The sequence below is a fragment of the Sapajus apella genome, unplaced genomic scaffold (assembly GCF_009761245.1).
Source record: "Sapajus apella isolate SASKATOON/1434 unplaced genomic scaffold, GSC_monkey_1.0 scaffold29, whole genome shotgun sequence".
Lineage (NCBI taxonomy): Eukaryota > Metazoa > Chordata > Mammalia > Primates > Cebidae > Sapajus > Sapajus apella.
This window is the reverse complement of record NW_022436969.1, coordinates 14,373,538-14,399,543: the sequence shown is the minus strand read 5'-3', so window position 1 is coordinate 14,399,543 and position 26,006 is coordinate 14,373,538. Positions and strand designations below refer to the sequence as shown.

Here is a 26,006-nt window from a genome sequence, read left to right as displayed (position 1 = left end):
CTCTCATTGGGTAGTTTTATACCGCCCCATAGTGTAAGGCATAACATCCTACTTTGGCTGACATCCCAGGCATTTTTAATTTACATGAGCATAGTCATATGGAATTGGTTAGAATCCCATCCAGGAAATCACAGACCAGGCTCATTTCCTCAACAGAGACAGTTTAATACACAAAATTGGTTACACAGGTATGGGAAGACTGAGAGAGCAATAAAAGGAAGAAGAAAGAAAAGGTGGGGTTACCAGAACTCTAGGAGCTCAGAAGCAAGGCCTGGGATAGCCTGTGCTCACACCATCAGGTGGCAGGGTCAGGTGGTGCTGGGACTTGGGAGCCGTACACAGCAGCTGGTGCATGGGCTGTGTTCTTTTGGGAGTACCTCAGGACACTGTGATTCTAGCATATTTAAAGATACAAATTTTTATACAATGTGGCACCAAAACAAGTCAAATACTTTATCTGGTGCTTTTATTGATGCTGTAGTGCTGGGGATGAGGAGGGCATTGTGAGGACTGGCTGCTTTGAATTTAGAGGGGAGTTGTATGTCTATACTAAAAGCCATGGACACCATTAAGGCTATTTTTTTTGTTTTCTTAAAATTACAAAATAAGTAATTCTTGTATACAGTATTATTATAAAGAGTTTATACAGTACATGAGTGTATAGAACAAAATATGAAATTTCCCTTTCTTTCCCACTCCTGCCTCCTATACCTACTGTACGCCCCAAAGGTGACCCCTAGCAAGAGTTGGTTGCACTGTCTTTTACTCTCTCGAGAGTAATTCTGACTATAGATGAGTTTTACCTACTACCTTTAGGCCCTAACTCCCCTACCTCCTGGTGATACATTATGACTTTCATCTATGATCATTTAACTCAAGTTGCAAAACAGATGAAAAGAACAGTTTATGGGTTTCCACTTGTCATAGTTCTTGCACAGCCTGACAGTTCATTGTCATGTTTAATAAACTAAGGAAATGAAAGAAAAAAAAAAGAACAGTTTAATCCTTCACATTATGTGAAAGGCAATGGCTTTCTCTATTCTTTGAATTAAAAATGAAAGAAAATTTAGTTATTCAAGATCATACTCTGAAGACTTATTTATTCCTTTAATGCCTCTCCAAGTGTACAGAGATATATTATTTTATGCCTATGTGAAGAAATAAGTCCAACTGCAAATAATGAATCTTGTCTCTGCCAAGTTAGGTACAAACCAAATGAATTGTTACTATCGGAAAGAAAGCTTTGAAAAATAAAAAGGCACATTATCTAGGATCCATAATTCATTGACTTAAAATAATAAAGGAACACTAAGGAGATAGTTTCAAAACATTTAAGCCTTACAGACTTTATTTTGATGTCCTTGAAGTCAGCATCAAGGTTTACTTAGGAAGAGATTTTTGGAGGGACTTATCTCCAATCAAAACTAACAAACCTTACAGAGATCATTTTAATGGATTCCAAAAAGAAGAAATAATCAGTCATTTTTGCCAACCATGATGCATTAAAATTAGAAATTAACACTAAACGGATAACAAAATCAAACCATTCAAAAATATTAAAATGGGCGGGGCATGGTGGCTCATGCCTGTATTCCCAGCACTTTGGGAGGCCGAGGCGGGTGGGTCACAAGGTCAGCAGTTCAAGACCAGCCTTACCAACATGGTGAAACCCCATTTCTACTAAAAATACAAATATTAGCCGGGTGTGGAGGCATGTGCCTGTAATCCCAGCTACTCAGGAAACTGAGGCAGGAGAATCGCTTGAACCTGAGAGGCAAAGGTTGCAGTGAGCTGAGATTGTGCCACTGCACTCCAGCCTGGGCGACAGAGCGAGACTCCGTCTCAAAAAAAAGAAAAAAAAAAGAATGAAAATATTAAAACATCTAAATAACATTTGGATTACAGAAGGAATTCAAGATTATTTTGAAATAAATGACAGCAGGGATCCTGTAAGTAAGTCATCACTATGGGCTGTGGCTGTAGTTATGATCTAAGAAGAATTTCTGGCCCTATGTTCTTTCATAATTATGGAAGAAATATTACAATATAAACTAAACACTCAATTCACAAAGCTAGACAAAGAGCAGCAGATTCAAAAGAAGGAATTACTAATGAGGAAAACAGAGATAAATGCATTAGAAAACAAAACAGAGCAATGGCAATAACAAGTAAAGTGAAATTGATAAGCCAAAATTGGTTATTTGAAAAGGCTAAATAGACGCGTCTGATTGAGAAAGGGAAAATAGAAATCAACAATATTAGGAATGAGAATAGTATATGACCTTTTGAAAAATTATAAAAGATTCTTGTGACAACTTAATGTCGGTAAATTTTAAAGTCAAAATAATACAGACACTCACCTAAACTACTAATACCGATGCAAGAGGGAGTATTCAATCTGGGGAAGGCCAGGTGCAGTGGTTCATGCCTATAATCCCAGCAGTTTGGGAGGCCGAGGTGGGCGAATCACCTGAGGTCAGGAAATCGAGACCAGCCTGGCCAACATGGTGAAACCCTGTCTCTACTAAAAATACAAAAAAATTAGCTGCGCATGGTTGTGCACGCCTATAGTCCCAGGTACTCCGGAGGCTGAGGCAGAGAGAATCACTTGAACCCAGGAGGCAAAGGTTGCAGTGAGCCGAGATCATGCCACTGCACTTCAGCCTGGGTGACAGAGTGAGGCTCCTAAGACTACCTCAGAAAAAAAAAAAGACCTCCGGGCATGGTCATGCACACCTGTATTCCCAGCTACTCAGAGGGCTGAGGCAGGAGGATCACATAAGCTCAGGAAACTTGGGCTTTAGTGCACTGTACTAATAGGGTGTCCACAGGAAGTTCAACATCAATATGGTGATCTCCTGGGGGCAGGGGACCGTCCGGTTGCCTAAGTAGGGAATGAGCTGGCCCAGGTCAGAAACAGAGCAGGTCAAAGTTTTCATGCTGATCACTAATGGGATCAACCTTGTGAATAGCCATTGTACTCTAGCCTGGGCAACATAGCAAGACCTCGTCTAGCAAATAAATAAAATGTAAGACCAGAATAAATGGAAAATTATTTATTATTACTACACAGAAATACTACATAGTATAAAGACAACAATTATTTAAAAATTAACATAAATTTTTAAAGAAATTCCAATAAAAATTCCAACGTGATTTTTATCACTGGTGGAGGCTAACAGGAGGAACTTGACAATTTGATGTTAAAGTTAATTTGTTAAAGACAATTTGATATTAACTTAGAAGTTAATACTCCAAAATAGCCTAGAGATTTTTGTTTTGTTTTGTTCTGTTTTTAAATTACTTTTTTTTTTTTTTTTTTTTTTTAAACACTGTCTTGATCTGTCACTCAGGCTGGAGTCAGTAGCATGATCAGGGCTCACTGTAGCCTCCACCTCTCAGGCTCAAGCAATCCTCCTGCTTCAGCATCTCGAGTAGCTGGGAGTACAGGCATATGCCACTATGCTCATATTTTTTCTCTTATTTTTTAGAGACAGGGTCTCTATTGCCCAGTCTGGTCTTGAAATTTTAAGGTCAAGTGATCCTCTCACCTTGGCCTCCCAAAGTTCTAGGATTACAGGCATGAGCAGCCTCACCTAGCCTAATTATATTTTTAAAAAAAGAACTACAAGAGGAGACTTGCCATAGAAAATATCAAGATTGATTTCAAAATTATATTAGGAAAGGCCAGGTGCAGTGGCTCACACCTGTAATCCCAGCACTTTGAGAGGCTGAGGTGGGCAGATCAGCTGAGGTTGGGAGTTTGAGACCAGTGTGGTCAACGTAGCGAAACCCCATCTCTACCAAAAATACAAAAATTAGCTGGGCGTGGTGGCACATGCCTGTAATTCCAGCTACTTGGGAGGCTGAGGCAGGAGAGTCACTTGAACCTGGGAGATGGAGGTCGCACTGAGCTGAGATCGCAGCACTGCACTCCAGCCTGGACAAGAGTGAAACCCCATCTCAAAAAAAAAAAAAAAAAAATTATATTTAGGAAAAAGGAGAGGGACGGTCAAAAAGCCCAGCAGATCCATAGGCCAGAAACAAGTATATATATGTTTGTCACCTAATGGTAGGGATCCATCTGGAAAAATGCGTTATTAGGTGATTTCATCATTGTGTGAACATCATAGAATATACTTACACAAACCTAGAAGGTGGAGCATACTACAAACTGAGGCTATATAGTATGGCCCATTGTTCCTAGGCTACAAACTTGTACAGCATATGACTATGCTGAACACTGTAGGCAACTGTAACACAATGCTAAGTATTTGTGTATCTAACCACAGAAAAAGTCTAGTAAAAATACAGTACAAAAGATGCAAAATGGTACTTCTGCACAGGGCAGTTCCATCATAATCTTATAGTCACTCTTGTATATGTGATCTGTCATTAACGGAAACGTTATTATGTGTGTCATGACTGTATATGGGATGCCTGTGTGAGAATGTATGGGAAAATATATGTGAGTATGCCAGGCGCAGTGATTCACATCTGTAATGCTAGAATTTTGGGAGGCCGAGGTGGGCAGATCACCTGAGGCTAGGAGTTTGAGAACAGCCTGACTAACATGGTGAAACCCTGTGTTTACTAAAATTACAAAAATTAGCAGGACGTGGTGATGGGTGCCTGTAATCCCAGCTACTAAGGAGGCTGAGGCAGGAGAATCGCTTGAACCCAGGAGGTGGAGGTTACAGTGAGGTGAAATTGTGCCATTGCACTCCACCTGGGCAACAAAAGGAGACTCTGTCTCCAAAAAAAAAAAAAAAAAAAAAAAAGATATGTGAGTAAAGTTTGGTATCAGATAAAGTTGACGTCTCAAACAAAAAAGGCGAATTAGTTAATAAATGGAGCCAGATCCACTGATAACCCAAGGGAAGTAGTACAGGAGATATATATGTATTCCATCTCTACATATGTGTCTTTGACACGAATATTTCAGGATGGTGGATTTAAGAACTAAATATGAAAAAAAAAGACTAACATGAAAGCATAAAAGAAAATACAAGAGGACTTTAAAAAATATGCTTGGAGAAAAGGCCTTTTCAAACCATAAAAGCTGGATACGACTACCTAAGATTCCCTCCAATGAAGGGCAAATCTTAAAAGACAGATGATAGCCAGGCGCGTTGGCTCACGCCTGTAATCCCAGCACTTTGGGAGGCTGAGGCAGGCAGATCACAAGGTCAGGAATTCAAGACCACCCTGGCCAATATGGTGAAACACCATCTCTACTAAAAATACAAAAATTAGCTGGACGTGGTGGCGGGTGCCTGTAGTACCAGCTACTCAGGAGGCTGAGACAGGAGAATTGCTTGAACCTGGGAGGCAGAGTTTGCAGTGAGCCAAGATGGCACCATTGCATTCCAGCCTGGGCAATAAGAAAGAAACACCTCCCCATAAAAAAAAAAAAAGAAAAAAAAAAAGGCACATGGTAAACTGAGAGAAAATATTTGCAGTATATGTAACAGAGAAAGAGAGTTTAGGTTCGTAAGATATAAACAGATCCTATGATTAAGAAAATAAAAAACAGCCCAATTAGGGAGGAAACTAGTAAAGGATGTGAATAGACAGTTTGCAGATAGAAACATAAGAGGTCAATAAATATTTTTGCAGGGCACGGTGACTCACTCTTATAATCCCAGCACTTTGGGAGACTGAGGTGGGCGGATCACGAGGTCAGGAGTTCGAGACCAGCCTGACCAGCATGATGGAACTGGGGGTGGTGGCACACATCTCCAGTGCCAGCTACTCAGGAGGCTGAGGCAGGAGAACCACTTGAGCTTGGGAGGCAGAGGTTGCAGTCAGCCAAGATTGTGCCACTGCACTCCCGCCTGAGCAACAGAGTGAGACTCCATCTCAAAAAAAGAAATATATATATTTTTTTAACTTGTGATACCTTAGCAAAAATTTAAAAGTTTGCCAATATTTAGTACTAGTGAAGGTGTAGGGAATTGGAAAGTCTTATGCACTGACCGTGAAAGGATGATAAGTGATTTGGTGAGATATACCTTAAATTTGCACATGCTCAATATCTTCCACCTAGCATTTCTACCTCTAATAATTTTTCCTAAACAATATTTGCACAAGTATTCAAAAGGATGCATATGAAATATTATTTGTAATATCACACGTAATAGCAATAAAGAGCAAATTACTCTGATGCCTATATTGCTTAGTCATTAAAAGAAATATCCTCAAGCCTATAATCCCAGTACTTTAGGAGGTGAGGTAGGAGGATTGTTTGAACACAGTCATTTGAGACCAGCCTGGGCAACATGGGGTGCCCCTTCTCTCCAAAAAAATAAGAAAAATTAGCTGGGCATGGTGGCATGTACCTGTAGGCCTAGCTGCTTGGGAAGCTGAGAAGGGAGGATTGCTTGAGCCAAGGAGGTTGACATTGCAGTGAGCAGTGTCTGCATCACTGTATTCCAGCCTGGGCAGCAGAGTGACACCATGTCTCAAAAAAAAAAAAAGAAAAGAAAAGAAATACTTATGTAATCAACAAGAGGATTGAGTTGTGTTTACTGACATAATAAAATGTCCAAAAATAGTAGTAGTGTTAACAAATAAAGTATTGCAGAAGAAACCTATGTAGTATAATCTCATCTGTGTAATTTTAGTATTTATAATCATTTAAATACATATATTTAGACATACATATGAAAGAAGATAGGCAAATATATATCAAATAATTGACAGTGATTCTTGGGAGACTTTCTCTTTCTACATTATCTATTTCTGTATTTTAATTTGATATAACTTACATTAAATTGTTTTTATATTTAGAAAAAAATTTTCTTTCTTATTCATTTATTTATCTTTTTGAGATGGAGTTTTGCTCTTGTTGCCCAGGCTGGAGTGCAATGGTGTGATCTCGGCTCACTGTAACCTCCACCTCCTGGGTTCATGCCATTCTCCTGCCTCAGCCTCCTGGGTAGCTGGGACTAAAGGCTGGTGCCACCATGCCCATCTAATTTTTTTAAATTTTTGGTAGAGACAGGGTTTCACCATGTTGGCTAGGCTGGTCTTAAACTCTTGACCTCAGGTCATCTGCCCACCTCAGCCTCCCAAAGTGCTAGGATTACAGGCGTGAGCTACCACACCCTGCTTAGAAAAAAAATTTCTTAAATACTGTAGTAGGAAAAAGGAATAAACCTAAGAATTCTAAAATTTTCTTCAAAGTTGGGTTGGGGCTAATCTGCCGCATAGGCGATTAGTTCTATATGGCATATTTTCTATATAGCTGTAATATATACATAGCTATTTAGAAACTATGGAGTAATATTCAGAGTCAATTCTTTATTTAAGGGGAGAAAGAAGAAGACACTCTATAGTTAATCTTAATAAGGTTAATATCTAAATCTCCTAATATCAACAATTATAATTACAATACATACATTTTCCTCTTTATTTTGTATGTTGTTATCTTCAAATTCAAAACTTCCAGGCAGGGTGTGGTGGCTCACGCCTATAATCTCAACACTTTGGAAGGCCCAGACAGTCGGATCACTTGAGGTCAGGAGTTTGAGACCAGCCCGGCCAACATGGTGAAACCCATCTCTACTAAAAATATAAAAATTAGCCGGGCGTGGTGGCACACACCTGTGATTCCAGCTACTCAGGAGGCTGAGGCAGGAGAATCCCTTTGGCCTGGAGGTGGAGGTTGCAGTGAGCAGAGATCACGCCACAGCAGTCCAGCCTGGGTGACAGAGGGAGAATCCATCAAAAAAAAAAACTTCCAAGAACACATTTCCATGTAGATTCCCTTCTAATATAGGTATTTGCAGGTAAGTACATACTTGCAAATCTATGGAGGAATCATAGACATTTATCAGCTATCTTGAGAGAGAATAAAATTGCATTTTACCAAGAGCAACATGGTCAAAGAACATGTTGTGAAGGTAGTGATGGCTCTCATAAAATACACAAATATTGAACAAGGCATTTAGTTACAAGACACTCCAGTAATATTCGAGATTTTTCTTATAAAATGTGATGTTTGTTTTTCAAGCAAGGTGACTGAAATAGAGCAACTCTATTTATTTGATGATTTCTCCAGGTGGATGACGCTGAAGAACCAGAAAAAACAGGGGAGAATAAAGCACCCAGTAAGTTCCAGTCCGTGGGAGTGCAAGTAGAAGAAGAGAAGTGGTAAGTCCACGTGCATTCATCCTCTTTTGTCTGATGTTGTGAAGTAAGGTAAAAGTACTTTTCCCCATGATAAATCTACAAAATTCAATGATATTTTCCACTCAGTTTTGGGAGTATTTAAAGGGTGAAGTTGAATCAATATTAGTCGACTCTCTCCTGTACTTTAATACTAGAGACCACTCCATTTGAGTTTTGCTAGAATAGTACTATAAGCATATTACATACATATACATACTGTGTGCAGTACTCTTGGGTTGCTAAACTATACCTTTGAAAAAGAAAAAAGAAATTTTCCCATTTGAGACTGTGGACTTTTTATGAGAAGGGAACTTACCTTATTTCTTTAATTATTATTATTATTTTTTTTTTGAGACGGAGTTTCGCTCTTGTTACCCAGGCTGGAGTGCAATGGCGCGATCTCGGCTCACCGCAACCTCCGCCTCCTGGGTTCAGGCAATTCTCCTGCCTCAGCCTCCTGAGTAGCTGGGATTACAGGCACGCGCCACCATGCCCAGCTAATTTTTTGTATTTTTAGTAGAGACGGGGTTTCACCATGTTGACCAGGATGTTCTCGATCTCTCGACCTCGTGATCCACCCGCCTCGGCCTCCCAAAGTGTAGGGATTACAGGCTTGAGCCACCGCGCCGGGCATGGGAACTTACCTTATTTCTATTTTTATTTCCAACATTTAATAGTGTCTGGTGTTTGGTGTGTGCTCAATGAATGATGAATGAATGAATGAGGAGGATATTCCCTATCATTATCCTGAATCACCAGTCCTTTAGATTACTCTTTACCTACTTTAGAGTCTTAGTGTCTATAAATGGGAAATGTAGGGTTTCATAAAATTACAGAATTTGGGATTAATAATTTCATTTTGTAAATGAGAACTTGGAGAGAAGCATGTGAATTTCTCAAACTGGGAGGTTCTTTGTGGGTAGAACCATGTTTTATTAATAGTAGTACCCCCCAGCGTCCAGCATTGTGATTTGCACATACTAAATATACAGTAAATGCTGGCTGAATAAAGTAAAACTGGAGTTACGGTAAGAGTGAAAGCTCTAAGTATATCATCTCAACTCTGCTACTAACTTTCTTTGTGTTAATTAGGAAGAATCATTTGCATGTCACCTATCCATCCTTCCATTATCCATCCATTCAATAAAATCTGTGGAATGCTTCCTATAATCAAGGCTACATGTAACATAAACTGAAAATCTGAAAAGGAGTCATTTATCAGTTTATGGAAGTGATCCTGTTATAGAACCTCCCACTATTGATTGACACTGTACTTATAAGAGGTGTGTGTGTGTGTATATATATTATATATATATATATATAATATACATGTAGCTAATGTATGTTTATTAATAAAATATATAATATATATAATGTGTGTATATGCAATATATATTATGTGTGTGTGTGTATAATATGGCAAAAACCTCAATTACTTTTGCACCGACCTAATATAATTATGCAATGCTGGAAGCCCAGAAAACTGGTACAATTCTTCTGGAAACGAATATGATAAAAGTTAGCAATAGTTATACATCTATCCATACCAATTGATCCAAAAATCACATTCGTGGGACTATCTTGAATGAAATCACTCAATGGAAGGTAAACAATTGTGAAACATTATCATTGTAAAAGAAAAACACTATCAAATAACTGATAATAGCATGCTTTTGTAATTTATAGCACAACACTGAGGTAAACTATTATATAGCTATTAAATATTATTTATTTAAAAACATAGAGAAACATGGGGAAATTTTCATGATACGATGTTAGGTGAAGAAGTTGAATACATAATATCCATGCATAGTGTTCATGCAGGTGAACAAGGACTGAAATGTAATATGTACAAATGATTGGCTTAGGAGTCACCTTTTTCTTCTACTCTAAAATGTTTGTTTATCGTATTTACTTTAACTTTTAATAATCATTGTTTTTTTCCCTGCCCCAGTAATCATTGTTTTAATGTGAACCTTCCTAGGCATATGTTTTAGAAAATTTTTTGAAAGTATATATTTAATAGACGTTAAAAATCTCATATTAAGAAAATACACTCCTGGCCGGGCACAGTGGCTCACACCCGTAATCCCAGCACTTTGGGAGGCCAAAGCAAGTAGATCACCTGGGGTCCAGAGTTCAAGACCAACTTGACCAACATGGTGAACTCCGTCTCTACTGAAAATACAAAAAATAGCTGGGTGTGGTGGTGGACGCCTGTAATCTCAGGTACTCAGGAGGGTGAGGCAGGAGAATAGCTTTAACCCAGGAGGCAGAGATTGCAGTGAACTAAGACTGCACCATTGTACTCCAGCCTGGGTAGCAGACCAAGACTCCATCCTAAAAAAAAGAAAAAGGAAATATATTCCTCCATCTCCCACCAGCCCAGCTTGATTTCTTTTCTCCGTGATGTAGTGGTTAACAGCACAGACTCTTGAGCCAAATCCTGGCTCTGCTCCTTATTAGCTGAGAGGCCATAAGCAAATTGCTACCCATGCTTGTGCCTTAGTTTTCTAATATGTAAAAAGGAGGTTGAAGTAGTTTCCACTGTAAGCTAAAAGGAACTGAGAAGTCACACTGCATCTTAACAAGTAAAAATCTCAACAAACTAAAAAATCAACATCTCTGTCTATCTCTCAGAACAGTGAGGTCACAAGGCACACTGCTTCTCCAAAAATTAGAGAGACAGACAGATAGAGAGAATCACAACTTCCTGGTGGAGAAACACAAGTAGAAATCTCTGCAGGAACCAGCACAGGGTAAGAAAACATAAGCAGTAACTGAAGAATTGTTGGAGGCTCAATGTTGACAACTCTGAGAGTTAAAAACTCCAAGGAAACTCAGTCATAGGGAGGACTCACACTTTTGTGAGTTTTACCTCCAGGAGCTCTACCACGTCCTCATAGTGAATATTAGAGAGAAAAAAACTCCTCATGTTTCCAGAAAGGAAAAGGAAAAAAGAACTACTTTGAAATATGCCAGCACATTCTCTTCTTTTTCACAAGGCCTGCATGCAGCAGAAACTATTTTACCAGAACCTTTTGCTGGCTGGGGTTTTATCAGAACCTAACCTACCTCGGGGAAGGAAAATACTCAGCTCTAGTTCCCTTCGGCCAACCTCAGCCCACTTCAGGCATCTTATCCCACATAAGAGAAAAAAAATGTGAGAGACAATGATGAAGTTCACAGTCCAGGAGCACAGGCTCACCAAAACATTGAGACTAATCAAAGTGCTATAGGGCACTTTGCCCTAACACACATCTTACCAGTACATTATTAAATGCCAATATACAGTTTGAAGAGATGGAACAAGCATCAGAACGAGAGTCAAATATGGCAGGAATGTTGGTATTACCAGGCATATATATAAAGTTTTTTTTTTTTTTTTTTTTTTTTTGAGACATAGTCTTGGTCTGTCACCCAGACTGGAGTGCAATGGCATGATCTCGGCTCACCGCAACCACTGCCTCCTGAATTCACGTGATTCTCCTGCCTCAGCCTCCCGTGTAGCTAGCTGAGACTGCAGGCGCATGCCACCACGCCTGGCTAATTTTTCTTTTCTTTTCTTTTTTTTGTTTTTTTTTTTTTTTTGTATTTTTAGTGGAAACAGGGTTTCACCATGTTAGCCAGGTTGGTCTTGATCTCCTGACCTCATGATCCGTCAGCCTTGGCCTCCCAAAGTGCTGGGATTACAGGTGTGAGCCATGGTGCCCAGCTGATATTTTTTAAATTATGATTAATATGCTAAGGGCTCTAATGAAAGAAGCAGATTACATGCAGAGAGATGGAGAATAAAAAAGGATTCTAAGAATTAAAAAGAAATGCTGGAGATAAAAAAAAATACTCTAATAGAAACATAGAATATCTTCGATGGGCTTATTAGTTAACTGGACACTAATGTCTAAGCTTGAGGATATAACAATAGAAACTTCCAAAACTGAAAAGCAAAGAGAAGAAAGACTGATAAGAAACAACAATAGATTACCTGAGAACTGTGAGCCAGCTACAAAAGGTGTAACTTTATCTGAGAGAGGAATACAAGGAGAGGAAGGAGAAAGGAACAGAAGCAATATTAGAAGCAATAACAACAGAATCCACCCAAATTAATGTCAGATACCACAGATCCAGGAAGCTCAGAGAATATGAAGCAAGGCAAATGCCAAAAACAAAACAAAACAACAAATAACTACACATATCATGTTCAAATTTCGGAAAAATAAAACACTTAGAAAATCTTGAAAAAAGTGAGAGGGAAAGAACGTCTTACCTATAGAGGAGCACAGATAAGAATTAGGCCAGGCGCGGTGGCTCACACCTGTAATACTATAATTTTAGGAGACTGAGGTAGGTGGATCACTTGAGCCAAGAAGTTTGAGACCAACCTTGGCAAAATGGCAAAATCCCATCTCTATAAAAAATTATCTGGCTGTGGTGCATGCTTGTGGGCCCAGTTAATCAGAAGGCTGAGATGGGAAGATTGCTTGAGCCTGGGAAGTGGAGGTTGCAGTAAGCCGACATCACACCATGGCATTCCAGCCTCGGCGACAGAGACCCTGTCTCAGAAAAAAAAAAAAAAAAAAAGATAAAAGATAAGAGTTGTATCTGTCCAGGTGCAGTGTTTCATGCCTGTAATCCCAACACTTTGGAAGACCAAGGAGGGCAGATCACTTGAGATCAGGAGTTCGAGACCAGCCTGGGCAACATGGTGAAACCCCATCTCTACCAAAAATACAAAAATGTGGTAGCACGTGTCTATAGTCCCAGCTACTTGGGAGGCTGAGGCAGAAGAGTCACTTGAGCCCAGGAGGCGGAGGTTGCAGTGAGCTGAGATTACGCCACTGCATCCCAGCCTGGGTAGCAGAGAGAAACAAACAAACAAACAAAAAACTACAAGATACATGAGTTCTTGAATTGATAAAATTGGAAGGAGAAAAAGATGTATCTATATTATAATTGGAGACTTCAACCATTCTCTATCAGAAATGGACAGATCAAGAAGGCAGAACATCAGTAAGGACATAGTTGAATGCAACAGCACTATTGAAAAACTGGGTGTAGTTGACATTTATAGACTACTTCATCCAGCAACAACAGATCACACATTCTTCTCAAGCTCACACAGGACATTTATCTAGATAGAGCAGAACATATTATGGGGCATAAAACAGACCTTAACAAGCCATGTCTGCTGTCAGACCACAGTGGAATTAAACTAGAAATCAACAACAGAAAGATAGCTGGAAATTCCCAAAATACTAAGAGATTTAGCAGCATATTTCTAAATTACAAATGAGTCAGTTAAATCTCAAGAAACTAAATATTCTGAACTAAATGGAAGTACAACTTATTAAAATTTATGGAATGCAGCAAAAGCAGTGTTTAGAGGGACAGTTACGGCATTGATTGCATGTATTAGAAAAGAAGAACAATCTAACATTAATTATTTAAGCTTCCACCATAGGACACTAGAAAAAGAAGAGCAAATTGACAAAGTAAACACAAGAGATGAAATAACAAAAATTAGAAGAGAAATCACGAAATTGAACATAGTAATCAATAGAGATAATCAACAAAACAAAAACCTGACTCCGAAAAGATTAATAAAATGATAAGCATTTAACCAGGCAAACTAAGAGAGAAGACACAAATTACTCTCTTTTTTTAAATTTATTTTAATTTTTTTTAAATTTATTTTGTGACGAATTCTTGCTCTGTTCACCAGGCTGGAGTGCAGTGGCTGAACTCAGCTCACTGAAACCTCCACCTCCCAGGATCAAGTTATTCTTCTGCCTCAGCCTCCCAAGTAGCTGGGATTTCAGGTGCACAGCACTACACCTGGCTAATTTTTGTATTTTTAGTAGAGACGGGGTTTCACCATGTTGGTCAGGCTGGTCTTGAACTCCTGACCTTGTGATCCACCCCCCTCAGCCTGCCAAAATGCTGGGATTACAAGCCTGAGTAATTGCACCCAGCCAAATTACTCTTATAATATCAGACATGAAAGGGGACATCACTGTATATCCTAGGATATTAAAGGGATAATAAAAGAATATTATTACAACTCTGTGCCCATAGGTGAAATTGACCAATTTTTAAAAAGGCAGTCTGCCAAAACTCACTCAAGAAATAAACAATCTGAATAGGCCTATATCTGTTGAAAAAATTGAATCAAAAATTAATACTCTTCCAAAACAGAAAGCACCAGGTCCAGAGGGGCTCACTACTGAATTCTACCAAACATTTAAGGAAAAAATTATACATTTGTGTATCTCTATAATGTCTTTCAGAAGATAGAAGCAAAGTGAATACTTCCTAACCTATTCTATGAGGCCAGTATTGCCAGCAATACCAAAATCAAAGATGTTAAAAGTACATACCAATACCTCTCATGAACATAAGATATAAAACATAAGATGAGGATGCAAAAATTCCTCAACAAAATTTTATCAAATGTAATCCAACAATTCATAAAATAAATTATATGAGAAAACAGATTGGGATTTATCTCAGTTATGCAAAGCTGGTTCAACATCTGAAAATTAATTAGTGTCATCCATCACATCCACAGGCTAAAGCAAAAAAAAAAAAAAAATCCATGATTCTGTCAAGAGATGTAGAAAAAGCATTTCACAAAATGTAAAATTCATTCCTGATTTTAAAAACTCTCAATAAACTAGGAATGTAAAAGGACTTCTTCAATTTGATAAAGAACTTTTACAAAAAAAACCTACAGCTAACATCATACTTCATGGTGGGAAACTAGGTTTTCAACTATGATCAAAAATGAGGTAAGGATATTCCCTCTCACTACTCCTTTTTAACATCCTATTAGATGTCCTAGCTAACACAATAAGAAATGAAGAGCAAAGAAAAGATACACAGATTTAGGAGGAAGAAATAAAACTGTCTTTGTTTGGAGATGACAAGATCATCTATGTAGAACATCCAAAGGAATCAACAACAACAAAAACCTCCTGAAACTAATAAGTAAATATAGCAAGGTTGTGGGATACAAGATTAACATATAAAAGTCAATCACAGGCCGGGTGCGGTGGCTCAAGCCTGTAATCCCAGCACTTTGGGAGGCCAAGGCAGGTGGATCATGAGGTCAAAAGATCGAGACCATCCTGGTCAACATGGTGAAACCCCGTCTCTACTAAAAATACAAAACATTAGCTGGGCATGGTGGCACGTGCCTGTAATCCCAGCTACTCAGGAGGTTGAGGCAGGAGAATTGCCTGAACCCAGGAGATGGAGGCTGCAGTGAGCCGAGATCCCACCATTGCACTCCAGCCTGGGTAACAAGAGTGAAACTCCGTCTCAAAAAAAAAAAAAAAGTCAATCACTCTCTATATACCAGCAATGAATAAGTAGAAATTGAAATTTTAAAAGTACATTACCAATTCAAGATGGCCAAACAGGAACAGCTCTGGAGTGCAGTTCCCAGCAAGAATGCAGAGAGTGAGTGATCACTGCATTTCCACACAAATTTTTCCTCCCCACAGACCAGGAGATTCCTGGGTGGACAAGCACCACAAGTATCCAGCACGGCTGTTTCAGCCAGCACAGCGGGTTTCCGCACAAAAACTCACACAAATGTGGGTGCCGTTTCAACTGGCACCTGGAATGCCTAGGACAGAGTCACCCATTCAACTGAAAAAAAAGGGGGCTGAAACAGGGAGCCAGGTGATCTGGCTCAGCAGGTCCCACCCCCTCAAAGACCAGCAATCTGAAATGCTCTGGATTGAGAGTTTCACAGAAAGCACAACTGGACTCCAGATGGTCCAGCTCTGTGGGGGGGAAGGGTGTCTGCCATTTCCAAGGCAGTCCGCCACTACTAAGGCAGTCCATCACTACAGAGACAGTCCACCATTACTGAGGCAGTTCTATTTATACCTCTATAAACAAAACTGCAAGGAAGTTCACACAGCAGCTGGGCAGAGCCCACAGCAGCTCAGCAAAGCCTCTGCTGGCAGACTGTGACTAGGCTACCTCCTTGCTGGGCAGGGCATCTCTGAAAAAAGGCAGCAGCACATCAGGAACTTATAAATAAAGCCCCACCTTCTGAGGACAGAGCACCTGGGGAAAAAGGCAGTTATGAGTTCCACTGCAGCAGACTTAAACGTACCTGCCCAGCACCTCCGAATGGAACAATGGAGATCACAGCTCTGCACTTGAGCTCCTGTAAGGGACAGACTGTCTCCTCAAGCAGCTCCCTGACCCCCATATGTCCAAAGAGTCACCTCGTAAAGGAGAGCTCAGGCTGACATCAGGCAGGTATCCTTCTGGGACAAAGATAATGGAAGAAGAAACTGGCAGCAACCCTTACTGTTCTGCAGCCACTGCAGGTGATCCCCAGGCAAGCAGGGTCTGGAGTGGACCTCCAGCAGTCCTACAGCAGAGCGGCCTGACTGTAAGAAGGAAAACTAAAAAAGAAATAACTTCATCATCAACAAAAAGGACATCCACTCAGAGACCCCATCCAAAAGTCACCAACTACAAAGACCACAGGTAGATAAATCAACAAAGATGGGAAGAAACCAGTGCAAAAAGGATGAAAAAACCCAAAACCAGAATGCCTCTCCTCCTCCAAGGATCACAGCTCCTCACCAGCAAGGGAACAAGGCTGGATGGAGAATGAGTCTGATGAATTGAGAGAAACAGGCTTCAGAAAGTGTTAATAACAAACTTCTCTGAGCTAAAAGAACATATTCTAACCCAATGTAAAGAAACTAAGAACCTTGAGAAAAGGTTTGACGAAATGCTAATGAGAATAAACAGCTTAGATAAGAATATAAATGACCCGATGGAGCTGAAAAACACAACATGAGAACTTCACAAAGAATACACGTTTCCATAGCTGAATCAACCAAGCAGAAGAAAGGATATCAGAGATTGAAGATCAACTCAATGAAATAAAATGAGAAGGCAAGATTAGAGAAAAAAGAGTGAAGAGAAATGAACAAAGCCTCCAAGAAATATGGGATGATGTGAAAAGACCTCATCTACATTTGATAGGTGTACCTGAATGTGATAGAGAGAATGAATTCAAGCTGGAAAACACTCTTCATGATATTATCCAGGAGAGCTTAACCAACCTAGCAAGGCAGGCCAACATTCAAGTCCAGGAAATACAGAGAACACCACAAAGATATTCCTCAAGAAGAGCAACCCCAAGGCATATAATCATCAGATTCACCAGGGTTGAAATTAAGGAAAAAATACTAAGGGTAGCCGGAGAGAAAGGTTTGGTTACCCACAAAGGGAAGCCCATCAGACTCACAGCAGATCTCTCGGGAGAAACCCTACAAGCCGGAAGAGAGTGGAGGCCAATATTCAACATCCTTAAAGAAAAGAATTTTCAACCTAGAATTTCATATCCAGCCAAACTAAGCTTCATAAGCAAAGGAGAAATAAAATCCTTTAGGAACAAGCAATTGCTCAGAGATTTTGTCAACACCAGGCCTGCTTTACAAGAGATCCTGAAAGAAGCACTAAACATGGAAAGGAACAACCAGTACCAGCCACTCCAAAAACATACCAAATGGTAAAGAGCATCAACACAATGAGGAAACTGCAACTAATGGGCAAAACAACCAGCTAGCATCAAAATGGCAGGATCAAATTCACACGTAATAATATTAACATTAAATGCAAATGGGCTAAATGCCCCAGTCAAAAGACACAGACTGACAAATTGGATAAAAAGTCAAAACCCATCAGTGTGCTGTATCCAGGAAACCCACCTCATATGCAAGGATACACATAGGTTCAAAATAAAGGGATGGAGGAAGATTTACCAAGCAAATGGAAAGCAAAGAAAAGCAGGAGTTGCAAACCTAGTCTCAGGTAAAATAGACTTTAAACCAAAAAAGATCAAAAGAGACAAAGAGGACATTAAATAATGGTAAAAGGATCAATGCAACAAGAAGAGCTAACAATCCTAAATATATACGCACCCAATACAGGAGCACCCGGATACATAAGGCAAGTTCTTAATGACCTACAAAGACACTTAGACTCCCACACAATAATAGTGGGAGACTCTAACATTCCACTGTCCATATTAGGCAGATCAATGAGAAAGAAAATTAACAAGGATATCCAGGACTTGAACTCAGATCTAGACCAAGCAAACCTAACAGACATTTACAGAACTCTCCACCCCAAATCCACAGAATATATATTCTTCTCATCACTACCTTACACCTACTCTAAAATTGACCACATAATTGGAAGTAAATCACTCCTCAGCAAATGCAAAAGAACGGAAATCATAACAAACAATCTCTCAGACCACAGTGCAATCAAATTAGAACTCAGGATTGAGAAACAAACTCAGAACTGCGCAACTTCATGGAAACTGAACAACTGGCTCTTGAATGTTGGCTGGATAAGCAATGAAATGAAGGCAGAAATAAAGATGTTCTTCGAAACTAATGAGAACAAAGACACAACGTACTAGAATCTCTGGGATGCATTTAAAGCAGTGTCTAAAGGAAAATTTATAGCAATCAATGCCCACATGAGAAGCAAGGAAAGATCTCAAATTGACACCCTATCATCAAAATTGAAAGAGCCAGAGGAGCAAGATAAAAAAAGCTCAAAGGCTAGCAGAAGACAGAAATAACTAAGACCAGAGCAAAACTGAAGGAGATAGAGACACAAAAAGCCCTTCAAAAAAATCAATAAATCTAGGAGCTGGTTTTTTGAAAAGATCAACAAAATAGACCACTAGCCAGATTAATAAAAAAGAAAAGAGAATAGTCAAATAGATGCAATAAACAATGATAAAGGGGATATCACCACAGATTCCACAGAAATACAAACCACCATCAGAGATTACTACAAACAACTCTATCCACATAAAGCAGTAAACCTGGAAGAAATGGATAAATTCCTGGACACTTGCACCCTCCCAAGCCTAAACCAGAAAGAAGCCGAAACCCTGAATAGACCAATAACCAGGGCTGAAGTTGAGGCAGCAATTAATGGCCTACCACACAAAAAAAGCCCAGGTCCAGATGGGTTCACAGCCGAATTCCACCAGACATACAAAGAGGTGCTGGTACCACTCCTTCTGAAATAATTCCAAACAATCCAAAAAGAGGGTATCCTTCCCAAATCATTTTATGAGACCAACATCATCCTGATACCAAAACCCGGCAGAGACTCATCATGAAAAGAAAACTTCAGGCCAATATCCATGATGAACATAGACACAAAAATCTTCAATAAAATACTGGCAAATCGATTGCAACAGCACATCAAAAAGCTTATCCATCACGATCAAGTAGGCTTCATCCTGGGATGCAAGGCTGGTTCAACATACGCAAGTCTACAAACGTAATTCACCACATAAACAGAACCAAAGACAAAAACCACATGATTATCTCAATTGATGCAGAGAAGGCCTTTGACAAAATTCAACAGCCGTTTATGCTAAAACCCCTCAATAAACTAGGTATCGATGGAACGTATCTCAAAATAATAAAAGCTATTCCCAACAAACCCACAGCCAATATTATACTGAATGGGCAAAAACTGGAAGCATTTCTTTTGAAATCTGGCACTAGACAAGGATGCCCTCTCTCAACACTCCTATTGAACCATACTATTGGAAGTTCTAGCCAGAACAATCAGGCAAGAAAAAGAAATAAAGGGTATTCAATCAGGAATGGAGGAAGTCAAATTGTCTCTATTTGCAGATGACATGATTGTTTATTTAGAAGACCCCATCATCTCAGCCCAAATCTCCTTAAACTGATAAGCAACTTCAGCAAAGTCTCAGGATACAAAATCAATGTGCAGAAATCACAGGCATCCCTATACACCAATAACAGATATAAAGAGAGCCAAATTAAGAATGAACTGCCATTCACAATTGCTGCAAAGAGACTAAAATACCTAGGAATACAACTAACAAAGGATGTAAAGGACCTCTTCAAGGAGAACTACAAACTACTGCTCAAGGAAATAAGAAAGGAAAGAAACAGATGGAAAAATTTTCCATGCTCATGGTTAGGAAGAGTCAATATTGTGAAAATGGTCATACTGCCCAAAGTAATTTATAGATTCAACAGTATCCCCATCAAACTACCTATGACCCTCTTCACAGAAATGGAAAAAACCACCTTAAACTTCATATGAAACCAAAAGAGAGCCCACATAGCCAAGTTAATTCTAAGCAAAAAGAACAAAGCTGGAGACATCACACTACCTGACTTCAAACTATACTACAAGGCTACAATAATCAAAACAGCATGGTACTGGTACCAAAACAGAGATATAGACCAATGGAACAGAACAGAGGCCCCAGAGGCAATGCCACACATCTACAACCATCTGATCTTTGACAAACCAGACAAAAACAAGCAATGGGGAAAGGATTCCCTGTTTAATAAATGGTGTTGCGAAAACTGGCTAGCCATGTACAGAAAGCAGAAACTGGACCCCTTCCTGACACCTTACACTAAAATTAACTCCAGATGGATTAAAGACTTAAACATAAGACCTAACACCATAAAAACCTTAGAAGAAAACCTAGGCAAAACCATTCAGGACATAAGCATAGGCAAGGACTTCATGACCAAAACACCAAAAGCATTGGCAACAAAAGCCAAAATAGACAAATGGGATCTAATTAAACTCCAGAGCTTCTGTACAGCAAAAGAAATAATCATTAGAGTGAATCGGCAACCAACAGAATGGGAAAAAATTTTTGCAGTCTAGCCATCTGACAAAGGGATAAGATCCAGAATCTACAAAGAGCTAAAACAGATTTACAAGAAAAAAACAAACCCATTTAAAAGTGGGCAAAGGATATGAACAGACACTTTTCAAAAGAAAACATATATGAGGCCAACCAACATATGAAAAAATGCTCATCATCACTGGTCATTAGAGAAATGCAAATCAAAACCACATTGAGATACCATGGCAACCATTAAAAAAATCTGGAGACAACAGATGCTGGAGAGGATGTGGAGAAATAGGAATACTTTTACACTGTTGGTGGGAGTGTAAATTAGTTCAACCATTGTGGAAGACAGTGTGGTGATTCCTCAAGAACCTAGACATAGAAATTCCATTTGACCCAGCAATCCCGTTACTGAGTATATACCCAAAGGATTATAAATTGTTCTATTATAAAGACACATGTTCACACTGCCATGTGTGTACCTATGCAACAATCTTGCATGTTCTTCACATGTACCCCAAAACCTAAAATGCAATTTAAAAAAAGTCCTGAAAAGCAAAAAAAAAAAAGACACATGCACACATATGTTCATTGCGGCACTGTTTACAATAGCAAAGACCTGGAACCAACCCACATGCCCATCGATGATAGACTGGACAGGGAAAATGTGGCACATATGCACCATGGAATACTATGCAGCCATAAAAAATGATGACTTCCTGTCCTTTGTAGGGACATGGATGAATCTGGAAACCATCATTCTCAGCAAACTGACACAAAAACAGAAAATCAAACACCACATGTTCTCACTCATAGGCAGGTGTTGAACAATGAGAACACATGGACACAGGGAGGGGAGCATCACACTATGGGGTCTGTTGCAGGGGACTAGAGGAGGGACAGTGGGGGGTGGGGAGGTGGGGAGGGATAACATAGGGCATCACCTATATGCCAGATATAGGTGATGGGGATGGAATCAACAAACCACATTGCCATGTATATACTTATGCAACAATCCTGAATGTTCTTCACAGGTATCTCAGAACCTAAAGTGCAATTTTATATATATATATATATATATATAGAAAGTACATTACCACTTATGTTAGCATCTTCCAAATCAAATACTTATGTATAAATCTAACAAAATACATGTAAGGAGTACATGAGGAAAACTGTAAAACTGATTAAAGATATCAAAGAAGTAAATAAATGGAGAAATATTTCATGTTTATGAATAGGAATACTCAATATTTTCAAGATGTCAGTTCTTCTTAACTTGATCTATAGATTCAACATAAGCTAATTCAGAATCCCAGAAAATTGTTTGGTGGATATCAACAAACTAAAGTTTATATGGAGAGGCAAAAAATTCAGAATAGCCAACTCAATATCAAAGGAGAACAAAGTCAGAGGGCTGACACTACCTGACTTCAAGATTTACTATAGAGCTACAGTAATCAAGATGGTGTGGTATTGATAAAAAACAGACAAATAGATCAATGAAACTGAATAAAAACCCCAGAAATAGACTCACATACGTATAGCCAACTGATCTTTGACAAAGGAGCAAATTCACTACAATGGAGAGAAGATCATCTTTTCAATATTACTAGAAGAACTAGACATCCACACGCAAAAGAAAATTAATTGAGACACAGATATTATACACTTTATAAAATTACCACAAAATGGATTATAGGTAAAACACAAAACTACAAAACTTTTAGAAGATAACATAGAAGAAATTCAAGGTGACCTTGGATATGGTATGACTTTTTAGATACAACACCAAAGGCATAATTTGTGAAAGAAATAATAAGTTGAAGTTCATTAAAATTAAAAACAACTTCTGTGTGAAAGACAGTGTCAAGAGAATGAGAAGACAAACCACACACAAGAAGAAAATATTTGCAAAAGACACATCTGATAAGGAACTATCCAAAATATGCAAAAGACTCCTAAGACCCAACAATAAGAAAATGAACAATCTGGCCGGGTGCGGTGGCTCATGCTTGTAATTCCAGCACTTTGGGAGGCCACGGTGGGCAGATCATCTGAGGTTGGAAGTTTGAGACCAGCCTGGCCAACATGGTGAAACCCCATCTCTACTAAAAACACAAAAACTAGCCAGGGATAGTGGCTCACACCTGTAATCCCAGCCACTTGGGAGGCTGAAGCAGGAGAATCGCTTGAACCCGGGAGGCACCACTGCACTCCAGCCTGGGTGACACGGTGAAACTGTGTCTCCAAAAAAAGAAAAAAAGCAAGAAAGAAAGAAAAGAAAGAAAATGAACAATCTGATTTAAAAATGGACAAAACATCTGAACATACATTTTACCAATGATGAAATAGAGATGGCAAGTAAGAATATGAAAAGAAGTTCACCATCATACATCATTAGGGAATTGCAACTTAAAACAAAAATGAGATACCGCTACACCACTACACATCTATTGGCATGGCCAAATGCAAAATACTGGCACCACCAAATGCTAGTGAGGGTATTAAATAAAAGGAATTCTTGCCTGGTGCAGCAGCTCACACCTGTAATCCCACCACTTTGGGAGACTGAGGTGGGCACGTCACGAGGTCAGGAGTTCAAGACCAGCCTGGCCAACATAGTGAAATCCCATCCCTCCTAAAAATACAAAAAATTAGCCGGGCATGGTGGTGTGTGCCTGTAGTCCCAGCTACTCAGGAAGCTGAGGCAGGAGAATCGTTTGAACCTGGGAGGTGGAGGTTGCAGTGAGCTGAGATCGCACCACTGTACTCGAGCTTGGGCAACAGAGTAAGAGAGACTTCATCTCCCTCCCCCGCCAAAAAAATAGGCCAGGTACTGTGGCTCACACCCATAATCCCAGCCTGTTGGGAGGCTGAGGCGGGTGGATCATGAGGTCAGGAGTTCGAGACCAGCCAGCCTGGCCAATATTGGTGAAACCCCATCTGTACTAAAAATACTCAAAATTAGCTCGACATGGTGGCACAAGCCTGCAGTATCAGCTTCTTGGGAGGATGAGGCAGAAGAATCACTTGACCCAGAAGGTGGAGGTTGCAGTGAGTTGAGATCACACCACTGCACTCCAGCCCGAGTGACAGAGCGAGACCCCATCACAATATAAAAGCATAAATAAATAAAGTAAAAGGAATTCTCATTTGCTGCTGCAAATGTGGAATGGTTCAGCCACTTGAGAAGACAGTTTGACTGTTTATTTTCTTTTTTGTTCCAAATCATTTTATCTTTAATAATCTGGCAGTAATTTAAAACATGGGAAAAAAAAAAAAAGAGTCAAACGTATTCTCTTTATGGAGGATGCTACCATGATTGCCTGGCACAAGCCTGACCATGGTAAGGCTGGATTCCAAAGGGCATGGCTGACAAGAAGGCTTCAGGGTTCGTATAGAATGAAAAGTTTGGTTACAGAGTCTCCAAGGGCTAACAGGTGACAGAAGTGACATGAAATTTAAGGGACCCTCTGTGGATAGGATGTGGCTGCTGGCTTATGAGCACCTAGAAGCATTTCCTGATGGTGATTCCATGTCTCAGTGTTTGTCATCTGGCACAGGATGGGCTGAGCAGGTCTGTTGTCCCATGGGGTCGAATTTCTTCAGTGTATAGACCCAATCTCTCCCTCCTCATTGAGGTGATACTGAGGATCATGACCACACTTAAGTCAGATATTCCAGTTCCACCTGCAGCTCTGTCTGCTGGGAATGGTTTCTTTATTTTTTCTTTCTTTTCTTTTTTTTTTTTTGAGACAGGGTTTTGCTCTGTCACCCTGGCTGGAATGCAGTAGTGCGATCACAGCTCACTACAGCCTGGGCTTACTGGGCTCAAGTCATCTTCCCAGCTCAGCCTTTCCAGTAGCTGGGACTACAGGCATGCGCCACCATGGCCAGCTAATTTTTGAACTTTTTATAGATGGGGTCTCACAGTGTTTCCCAAACTGGTCTCAAGTGATCTATATGCCTTGGCTTCCCAATGCGTTGGGATTATAGGCACGAACCACCTTACCTGGTCAACAGTTTCTTGCAAAAGTAAATATACTCTTTACCATACAATTCAGCAATTTTGCCTTTTGGAATTTATCCAAATGAATTGAAAACTTACGTTCACTCAAAAACCTGTATATGGATATTCATAGCATCTGTATTCCTAATTACCAAAACTTGGAAGCAACCAAGTTATCCTTTACTAGGTGAATGGATAAATAAATTGTGGTACATACAGATAATGGAATATTACTCAGCACTGAAAATAATAAGCTATCGAGCCACAAAAAGACAGGGGGAAAACTTCGATGTATATTACTAAGTGAAACAAGTCAATCTGAAAAAACTATATACTGTATGATTCCAACTATGTGACATCCTGGAAGAGGTAAAATTAATGAGACAGTAAAAAAAGATGACTAGTTGCCAGGGGTTGGGAGGAAGGAGGGATGAATACGCTGAGCACAGAGGATGTCAGGGCAATGAAACAGTTCTGTATGTATAATACAACAGTGGATACGGGAATATATAACATGAAGAGTAACCCTAATGTAAACCATGGACTTTGGGTGATAACAATGGTCAGTGTAGGTTTCTGGACTGCATCAAAAGTGCCACTCTAGTGTGAAATGTGGATATTAGTCGGAGCTGTGTGTGTGTCAGGGGAAGGGATGTATGGGAACTCTGTACTTTTGCTCAATTTTGCTGTGAACCTAAAACTGTTCTTAAAAAAAACAAAGTTTATTGATTTTAAAAAGGGGTTGGGGGAGGGTGGATTACAGCATTAACCTCAGTGTGTGTTGTCCTGGGGTGTTTTTTTAATATATGTAAAACTTTCAGAGCAATACCTGATATGTACAGTGCTCTACATAAGTGTTTCCCAGTATATTAACAACTCAAGTAGAATCTCTCTAAAGAATGAAGTTTCAAGAAAATAATTATACTGCCTTTTCTTAAAAAAAAAAAAAAAAAGGTGGGGGGGGAAAGAAGTCATTTCCTTTATTTTTCTTCAAACATTTCTCCTGCAATTACTTATTTTTCTTTCCAAATTTTTTTTTTTTTTTTTTTTTAAGAAAAGGCAGTATAATTATTTTCTTGAAACTTCATTCTTTAGAGAGATTCTACTTGAGTTGTTAAT

General features: G+C 39.4%; 1 protein-coding gene across 14 annotated transcripts in view; it reads left to right on the top strand.

Moving 5' to 3' along the window:
• Positions 1 to 26,006, top strand: part of DLGAP1 (DLG associated protein 1) — a 979,377-nt gene that overhangs the window by 893,691 nt on the left and 59,680 nt on the right. For all 14 annotated transcript variants that reach the window (XM_032293472.1, XM_032293474.1, XM_032293470.1 and 11 more), the window contains one exon: positions 8,066 to 8,157. In XM_032293472.1, the coding sequence (XP_032149363.1) occupies positions 8,066 to 8,157 (92 nt within the window). The remainder of the gene's footprint in view (positions 1 to 8,065; positions 8,158 to 26,006) is intronic.